Raw genomic sequence first — 9,528 nt, 5'->3', positions numbered from 1 at the left:
ACTCCCCTTTATTAGCTTCCTGTTTTATCATTCAATCATTTTTTTCCTCAGACAATTATGCTCATACCCAATAAACAGATTTATCCTGGTCTTCTATTATGGTAAGGTCTCAGTGAAGCCTACAGGTATGTGCATACACATATATTGAGAATTATGTTGCTTGCTCACCCCCCACTCGTTTCCTCACTCCAGTTTGAAGCACCACCCTTTCAGACTATTAGCCCTTTCCACATATCAAGATCTATCTGTTAGATTGCCTGTTTAATTACAGCTTAGCTAAGGCTGTGGAATTACTTGACTGCTTTCAAAGCAAAAAGCAAGTCACAGAATTGTTAGGGTTGAAAGGGACCTCTGGAGATTATCTGGTCCAACTGCCCTGCTGAGGCAAGGGTCACCTGGAGCAGGTGACACAGGAATGTGTCCAGGTGGGTTTTTCATCTCCAGAGACAGCAAACTCCAGGACCTCCCTGGGCAGCCTGTTCCAGTGCTCTGCCACTCTCAAGGTAAAGTTCTTAATGTCAAGGTGGAACTTCTTGTTTTAGTTGATGCCTGTTACTCCTCATCCTATTGCTGGGCACTGCCAAAAACGGTCTGGCAGCATCCTCTGACACCTGCCTTTGAGATATTTATTTATATTTACATGCAGAGATTCCTCCCAGTTTTCTCCTCTGCAGACTGAACAGGCCCAGCTCCTGCAGTCTCTCTGTATAAGAGATGATGAGACATCATCCTTGTGGCCCCCACTGGGCCCTCTGCAGGAGTTCCTTGCCTTTCCTGCCCAGCGAGCCCAGCACTGCACACAGCACCAGATGCGGCCTCACCGGGGCTGAGTGGAGGGGCAGGATCCCCCTCCCGGCTGCTGGCCACTGTTCCCCCAGGAATGCACCCCCACAGGAGTGCACCCCAGGATACCACTGCCTTTCCTGCCCGCAATGGCACCGCGGGTTATGGTCAGCTGTGATTCACCAAGACACTGATGCTTCACCACATTAATTTCTGTCAGTAACTACGTACGGCTTTTGCAGCTGCATCACGCAAACATTTAGGCTACAGGGGAACCTTTTTTTCCATTAAGATCTCAATGTGCTCCGCAGCAGAGGGGCTGCGAGAGGAGCTCTCGAGCACAGCCGTGCTCCAGGCTGGAGCCCCCGGCATCTCCCGGGCCGCTGGGCAGCGCTGGGCCGAGCGCTCCGTCCCGGACTCCCGCAGCGGCCCGGAAATGCCCACGGGGAAGGAGCCCATTTCCCGGCCCCGCCGGCCGCTTCCGGGTCGCGGGGCGGGTTCCGCTGGAGGCGGCGGGGCGGGAGCTGCGGGGCGGGCGGCGGTTCCCGTCCTCCTCCTCGTCCTCCTCCTCCTCCCCTCCTTCATCTCGTCCTGGTTCTGGTGTGGCTCGTGGCCGCCGCGGGCTGTCCCGGGTGAGCGGGGCCGGGCAGGGCGCGCCGTGGCCGGCCGGGGAAGGGGAGGCCGCGGGGGCCCGGGGCTGCTGTGCCGGCGGCGTTCCGGCTGCAGGGCTCTTCCTCTGCCAGTGTAGGTTTATCACCACTCCCTCCCCACTATCGCCAAACAAAACCAAAAAAAGTGTCCTTAGCCGAAAATTCGCTGTGGTTCTGCTGCTGTCCCTGGGTCCCTGCTCTTGAGAGCATCCCCGTGTTCCCAGCGTAAAACTGCTGGGATTTTATGAAACCGGCCTAAAGCCGCGCAGTCTGTTCCTGCTGGCATGCTGTTCCTTCTCGGGAAGGTGTGCTAACTCCCGGGTGTGTGCGAATAGCGTTTCCTCGGCAAAGGTGAGTTTGACTTGTCACGGCTCAGCTGTCCAGGGAGATGGAGCAGCACAGGCAGCACACCGTGATCATCACTTTCTTCCTTCGTTAGTGGGACAAATATGGTTAAGTCCTTTAATTCATATTTGTTTTGAAATCAGCCGCTCATTTGAGGTCAGCTAAATTAGTGTGGTCTGTCACACCGCTGGCCCTGGGCTTCTGACAACTGTGTTGTGTTCTGGCTAATGCTGAGCCCACCCAGACCTGGGAAGAGTAACGCATCCCAAACTGGGGAAAGAGCCTTAGTCTTCCTGGAGTAATTACCGGACTCTGTTGAGCAGAAATTCATGGAAAAATGAGTTTCACTTAAATGCAAGAGATGTTTGTATACTTCTTGCAACCAAGCTTGTTTTCTGGATATTCATCTTAAAAGTTGATACAATTGCACTCAAAGCCCTTTAAATTTCTGTTTAAATTTATGTGGCAAAGAAAAAATGTGGTATTGTGTTTTTTCCTGTGAATTGTAAACATTTCAAATATCTCTAATGCTTTTTAAACTTTTTTTTTTTTTGCAGATTAATAAACTTACTGAAGCATTATTAAGGAGCTAGAATGGGAGTGAAAGGAGCTTTAATAAGTTAGTCCCAGTTAGGTATTTTGATTATAGAAACATGGGATTACTCTGGGTCTTGTTTTTGAAGTTGTAGGCATTCAGCTGGTCATAAGAAACAGGAATTAATCTTGGTATATAAGTATTTCCTCTTTTCTGATGGCAGTGATGAAAATACTGATGTTCAAAATGGCTTGTTCTCATCTTGGTTTAGCTTTTTCCTGTTAATAGCTTTAAATTAGTCTGTGGATTTAATAAATATTTTAACTGTAATCTGTCATTTGGATTCTGTAGCTTTTCTCTTGATTGTCCAGCTTGAACTAGGTCTGCAAGAGTGTGGTATGCTAATGCAAGTCATTGGTATGGAAGATGATTTTTTTATCTCCTCTGTAATCTAAGAGTTTTGCAACTAACGTGGTGCTTATTTTTAAAACTTCAAAATTTTCTCCAGGTTTAAGTTTGTTTTATCATACAAGTTCTTCACTGCCATAATGAGGCTAGTAATTCTTGAAGATTATGATCAGGCTAGTGAATGGGCAGCCAAATACATCTGTAATCGTATTATCCAGTTCAAGCCAAGTCAAGGAAGATATTTCACCCTTGGTCTACCAACAGGCAAGTTTTATTCAATGTCATTGTAAATAACTGTGCCTGGAACAATGTATCACTGGTAGCAGATACAGTATTTAAAAGAACATAATATTCTATGGTAATAGAATATTTTTGGTAATATTCTAACTTTTTTATTATTAATTTGATTTCTCTGAAAAGTTGTGATAGTTTGAGAAACTGATAAATACTAAATGAGAAGCAGCAGATTGCTTGTATGTTGAAAAGCACTGTAGCAAAATTTGACTGTGAAGACATTTAAATACACTGAAAATGTGCAGATACACAGAACAGTAGAAAAACTTTTATTTAACAGGAAGCACACCTTTGGGATGCTACAGAAAGCTGATAGAATATCACAAAAATGGAGATCTCTCTTTCAAATACGTAAAGACTTTCAACATGGATGAGTATGTAGGTAAGATGTGCTATTATTTGAGAACATACTGTACTGGGATTTTTTCCCTTATAAAAACTATTAAATATTTTGTCAAAGTACCAGATTAGTCTAGTATGTTTGTATTCCTATATTAGACTGGTGTCCCAGTATTTTTCTGTTCCTTTATCTACAAAAATACAATAATAAATACCAGGCTAAATCCAGTGTTTCTCAGTACTTCTGTAGAAATTATGTTGTCATGTAATATTGGGACTGCATTTCTGTTGAAGACTACACTCTGGGATAAGATGTATGTGGAGGGAATGTAAACCTGTTACCTTGTACGTGCCAACCTTTCTTCTCAATGTAGTTTCAAATCTTTATTTGAAAGATTTATTTGACTCAGGTTTGCTTTGCAAGCCTTACATCTGTTAGATACAAACTAGAATTAAAGCTGTTTGGTTAAATCTTTTCATACAGTAATTTCCCTGTAAATCATTTCAGGGCTTCCCAGAAATCATCCAGAGAGCTATCACTCCTATATGTGGAATAACTTCTTTAAGCATATTGACATAGATCCAAATAACGCTCATATCCTTGATGGGAATGCACCAGACTTACAGGCGGAATGTGATGCATTTGAAAAGAAAATTGAAGAAGCAGGGGGGATTGATCTGTTTGTTGGAGGTATGAGGAAATGCTCTATGGTTAGTTACAATTCAAGCACATACACCAGTTCTTTAATTGCTATTTTCATAACTTGACTAAAACACAAATTTTTCAATTATTGTGTAAGAAAGTTCTGTCACTAACAAAGAATCAGTATAAATTTCAAAAGAGAATGGTTGGTGTCCAAGTTTCTAATGACTTAAGTAAGTTTTTATTGAAAATGGGGAAGCAAAAGGAAAGGATGAGCCCTTTTTTATTAATTTACAATGTTTGAGGATATGTGTTGACTCTCAGGTCTGGAATGATTTATTTTTTTTAACTTTGAAAAGGCATTGGTCCAGATGGCCACATTGCATTCAATGAACCCGGATCAAGTTTGTCTTCAAGAACAAGATTAAAGACTTTAGCAATGGACACCATTTTGGCAAATGCTAAATACTTTGATGGAGACTTATCTAAAGTACCAACTATGGCGCTAACAGTTGGTGTGGGTACAGTGATGGATGCTAGAGAAGTAAGAACTCATTTAGTTCTAGTTGCATGTGTGTTTTCAAGATTAGTTGGTATTGATACTGGGATTGAAAGTAAAGAGACCTTTGTTTTGCAGGTGATGATTCTTATAACAGGTGCACACAAGGCTTTTGCATTGTACAAAGCAATTGAAGAAGGAGTCAATCATATGTGGACAGTTTCTGCTTTCCAGCAACACCCTCGCACTATCTTTGTGTGTGATGAAGATGCTACTTTAGAACTAAGAGTTAAAACTGTGAAGTACTTTAAAGGTGAGCACTGAATCAGAGGTCACGTGTTTATGCAAAACCGACAGCTTTGAAATTATACTGATCTAAATCTGAGCCTTCCAACACTTTGCAGTCACTAATGTATAATGGTATATAGTCAAAATATAAATATTAACTTATTTCTTGTGTTTGGAAATTTGCCAGGAGGCATAACTTGTGCTACCTACATTCCAGACAATATACTTGGGAAGAGTATTTCCTTTGCTTCCAGTTTAAACAATAGTTTAGTAATCTTTAACTTTAAACAGCAGTAATCTGGTGTTCCAGAAGTTTAGCTTAAAAAAATCTTAATACATTTATTAATCCTGATACATTTCCATGCTGCTTTTGCTACGTGCTGTAATGTGATGTCTGGTAAACTGCGATACAGACTTTGAAGCCACCTGAGAACATTTTTCATGTGCAATTAGCATAACAATCTATACTACCTTTGAAACACTGCACCCTTTTACTGTGTGTTTTTTGTATTTGTAGTAGGTATACTGGAGCAAACTTAAAGTAAGTCAGGGTATTAGATAGTAATTGAGACTGCCTAGACTGAATTATGTTTGACTAAGACAGCAGAAGCTGAGAAAAGTAGTTTTGTCCTGACTGCACTAGCACAGCACATGCAGTTGTGTGACTCAGCTGTTGTTCTCACTAGCATGGGTACCTGTAGTAGCCAAGGTATCAGAGATCAAGATTGTAATTTATTAATTTATTTTTTAGAGCATTATATTACCAGTGCTCATATATGTATTGGATTGCAATTTGGATATTTCTATGATATTTATCCTGATACCTCTTGTGGCCAGCTTGTTAATTTTGAATTTTTCAGTATACTGTTCTCTGCTATGTATTTGTGGGGTAGGAGGGAGGGTTAGTCTTTTCTTGTATCACACTGCTACACAGCACTTACTGTTGTTTTCAAAGATAAACTTCTCTATCTGCTTGGAAAAGTTTTAAACAGTATCCTGTATTTTATATAAGCAGAGGCTTTGCTTGGGAAATACAAACCTAATGTAGAATCAGTAAATATAAATTACACTGAACATTGCTTTAAAAAACATCAAGGGCTACAACTTATGAATGTGTGCTATTGTGTCACTGTATTTAATTACCCTGTAATACACAGCAATAGAACTTTTAAAAAGATGGTTTACTTTAAACTTAATTAATTTTACCTGCTCTCAAATCAGTGAGATTTTTTTCCCCTTGTAAAATGGAGAAGTTAGCATGGGTCAAATTTGGAATTATTTCTGAAACTTGATCTTCAGGTTAGACTTCTTGGGGAAGCTAGGTAGTTCTTAATAGTGCTATTTATAGTAATGATTTATGGAGATTTTTCACCACTTAAAACTTTCAATATGAAACTGCTTTTGTTTTGTTTTATAATCAAGTACCACACTGGCTGGTAAATAGATTAACCTATTCCATTTATTCTAACTTTCTGCAAACCTATAATAGGCTAAAATTATCAAGTGTGCTTATGGTCCTACTTGCAACTTTCTTGAAGAATGAAACATAAAATGAATTTTGAATTTACTGATTTATCTGCAGATAAGTTAGTTCAGGATAGTTTTTTCCATACTTACACATGCTCCTCTTAAAACTGTGTGCAGAAATCTGTTTATTCAAAGCATACCTGAGTATCCAGTGGGACTTTCCTTTGAAACAATTGTTTTGGCATCTACCAACTCTGGTGCATTCCTTTAAAAAATTCTTTTGTTTCTCACTGTTTTTCCTGTAACACTTTCACTACCAGGATTTAAATATTCTTCACTAAGTATGACAGAAGCTATACTTTGTAACTATTTTTCATGCATCTAGGATAATGGGTAATTATTTCATTTCCCCTTTTTAGAAGAGGAAAATATTAGTAGAAAGTTAAATGTTTTAAGGCTCAAAACATGTTTCTAGTTTACATTGTGTATGCAGCTGTTAGTCTTTTATGTCATTTGACTTATGTCAAATGTGTACTTCAGTTTTTGTCACTGTTAAACTGAAAAAATATTACACTTGATCTAAAATATTACACTTGATCTAATCACATACTGATTAGTAATAGATGCTGCATAAGATGCCTTTTTTTATGGTCACCTACAGTAATGACCTCAGATTGTAGAGTTAACTCATTTCATGTTGCTGCAGTGACACTAAGGCTGCCACCAGCTGCATCATGTAGCAAAGGTATTTGAATATTCTTTACCATAGATAATAAATATGCAGTAATGTGAGATTTCTTTCATGGTTTTTAAGAAAATTACTTTAAGTGTTGCATGTTTTGAGTTTAGAAGTTAAGTCTTTAGTTCAATACTAAAATGGGCTTGGTGGATTGTGAACACTGATCATTACTGTTATTAGTACTCAAGATGAAATGTTGAAAACCTGCCAGTTATCCAATGTCACACATACCTAGATGTAGGTAACATTTTTACTAAGTTATAGCAAAGTTAAGAAGGAAGCATCTTTTTTTATTAATTGCACTTCAGCATTTATCAGAAATAAAGTAGTTGAAGAGGAAAAAAATAAACCCCCTAATCATAGCTATGAAGGACTTGTATATGACAAGAAAAAGCCCAGCTACAACAGAAAACAGTTGAACTGCTGAAATTGAGTCTGCACTAAGAGTCTGGATAATTTAATTTGATTTTGCCTGTCTAGGACCACAAGTATATGATTATTACAAAGACAGTATTACCACAATGCTAGAACATTTCAAAAGAACTCAAGCTGTCAAAGTCTCACTATGTGTGCATCTAATTTTTATGGCACATTGTGGTGTGAGGGAATTACATTGCTGTTACACAGTTTTTAATACATGGAAGATATATTCAGTTCATTTGGAAGTATTCCAGATGTGGGGTTTTGGGCCTGTTATTAGAGAACTATCTGGTCCCTGCTCAGCTGATACTGAATATGTCATTAGTATGCAAGTGATACAGGAATATATCTGCTGTCTCTGACTCTGAACTACTTTAAATAGCCATTTTTGTTCTCTTCAATGAATTATTTAAAATGTATGCTTTGAAGCAAATTCCAAATAAAAATGTGGATAGAAGAACATGTTAACAAAGTATAACTAATGTAAAGCTGGCATTGTTGCTTTCCCCTCAAGGTTTAATGCATGTGCACAATAAGCTTGTGGACCCACTGTACAGTATGAAAGAAAACTGAAAGAAGACTGAAGAGGAACTCCATGTGGGTCAGCAGCAACAGTTTTAGGTAGCAGATGAGTTCACTGCTATGCAATATGCTGAAAACTGTTTAAAATGGGAAATCCTAGGTACTGTATTTTTAAAAAGGTCCAATATCTGTACATTCACATTCCATCTGTTTGCTGTGTTGTGCATTTTGCTTTAACATTTGGAGCTCCGCTGTTGGTACATCACTAAATGGAACAGAACAAACTTGGGAGAGACTGCACGTTATGTAGAGAGGGGAAAAGCAGAGCACTTACTCTAGCACAGCAATGTATTGCATCTGCCTCATGTTAGAGATGATGACACTTCATTTCCCAGATTCTTAATTTTTGGCTTGGTTAGTGTAACTACATTTTGCATTTGTGTCTCTAGGCAGAATGGTTTTGGCCTTTGCTATTACTATGGACTTGTAATAGTTGTACAATTTCTACTATGAAATGTTCTGTTTACATATATCTAATGTACACTGAGCTTTTGCACTTGGTTGCCTTAAATTTGTCTTAAACAGTTTTTGGGCATCTCAAGTCCTGCTGTATATTTCAGGCAAATGAAGACACAAAAACAGTGCCTAAAAATGCACCAAAATCTTTGAAGTTACAACTTGCTCCATGGATAAAATATTAAACTTCTACAATAGCACTTTTTCCTCTCATGTACTTCAAATTACTTTAGGATTTTATATTTTTGGTAATCAAGCTTTATACATAAGGAAGAAATCTCAACGTTCCTTCCTGGAGGTACCTGGTCAATTATATAACCGATGTTACAATTAAATGCCTGAAAAGAGCTTAATTTACAGGACTATAATGTCTGCAAATAATCATTTAAAGCCAACTGTTAATCACTTTTTCATTGTATCATTATAAACATTGAGCTGTTACAAGGAATGTTATTTCCTACTTTGAATATAAGTAAAACTTAAATATAAATCTCTTAGTTTCAAAATTGTTTTATTTCTAAAATAAATTGTAATGAGTAAATAGTTCAGAATTTCAGGGAGTGATTAGGCACCAAAGGAGAAAGGTAAGAGTTTACTGATGAAGCCTTTTCTTGGGAAAGTCCTTGTTGAAAATACTCACTGCAAGAAAGTATAACTAAGTGTAACTTCAACTTTTCACCCAAATGACAGCCATGCAGTCTTTATTACAAAATCACATAATCTCCCCAGGTATGTGGCAGGCTTGCCTTTCATCTAGGTGACTTTTCTAGACTCATCTAGGCTCACCTTTCTCATAAATGGTCTTACAGGGTCCTTTCAAATCTGGACTGTTCTCTGATTCTGTGAAATTACAAAAGCACAGAAGAATCTGTCTATAGCAGTGTAGGATGCCAGGCCTAGTGTTTCAGTTCTCAACAGTACATTGAACATCCACATATTTAAAACAGGTTTTCAGCTTTAAGGCTCAGTTTGTGCATATGGCTTGTTTTTGAAGCATAATGCAACATTGTGGGGAAAAAAGATGAAAAGACTGCCTTTCAGAAGAATGCTGTTACAGGTAATATGTGACTCAAAATGCAG

General features: G+C 38.6%; 1 protein-coding gene across 5 annotated transcripts; it reads left to right on the top strand.

The window, feature by feature from the left end:
• The first annotated feature begins 1,266 nt into the window (after window positions 1–1,266).
• On the top strand, window positions 1,267–8,648 carry GNPDA2 (glucosamine-6-phosphate deaminase 2). Of its 5 annotated transcripts, none has more exons than XM_064710337.1 (7): window positions 1,267–1,415; window positions 2,822–2,985; window positions 3,296–3,397; window positions 3,863–4,045; window positions 4,357–4,541; window positions 4,635–4,809; window positions 7,925–8,648. In XM_064710337.1, the coding sequence occupies exons 2-7, from the start codon at window positions 2,862–2,864 to the stop codon at window positions 7,981–7,983; spliced, it is 828 nt and encodes a 275-aa protein (XP_064566407.1). In that variant the 5' UTR covers window positions 1,267–1,415; window positions 2,822–2,861; the 3' UTR covers window positions 7,984–8,648. The 5 variants fall into 5 exon arrangements, with proteins under 5 accessions (XP_064566407.1, XP_064566403.1, XP_064566405.1 ...); XM_064710335.1 differs by adding an exon at window positions 2,336–2,397 and having other exon boundaries at window positions 1,276–1,784; window positions 4,357–4,809; XM_064710336.1 differs by adding an exon at window positions 2,336–2,407 and having other exon boundaries at window positions 1,276–1,784; window positions 4,357–4,809.
• The last annotated feature ends 880 nt before the right edge of the window (window positions 8,649–9,528 follow it).

Source organism: Zonotrichia leucophrys, chromosome 4, assembly GCF_028769735.1.
Source record: "Zonotrichia leucophrys gambelii isolate GWCS_2022_RI chromosome 4, RI_Zleu_2.0, whole genome shotgun sequence".
Lineage (NCBI taxonomy): Eukaryota > Metazoa > Chordata > Aves > Passeriformes > Passerellidae > Zonotrichia > Zonotrichia leucophrys.
The sequence above is the reverse complement of the archived record's forward strand: the minus strand, read 5'-3'. Positions and strand labels throughout refer to the sequence as shown.

Coding starts and splice junctions, on each gene's coding strand:
- GNPDA2 (XM_064710333.1), top strand. CDS start 2,862: ATGAGGCTAGTAATTCTTGAAGATTATGATCAGGCTAGTGAATGGGCA. Junction 2,986..3,295: donor CACCCTTGGTCTACCAACAG/GCAAGTTTTATT, acceptor TTTATTTAACAG/GAAGCACACCTTTGGGATGC. Junction 4,810..7,924: donor AACTGTGAAGTACTTTAAAG/GTGAGCACTGAA, acceptor TTTCCCCTCAAG/GTTTAATGCATGTGCACAAT.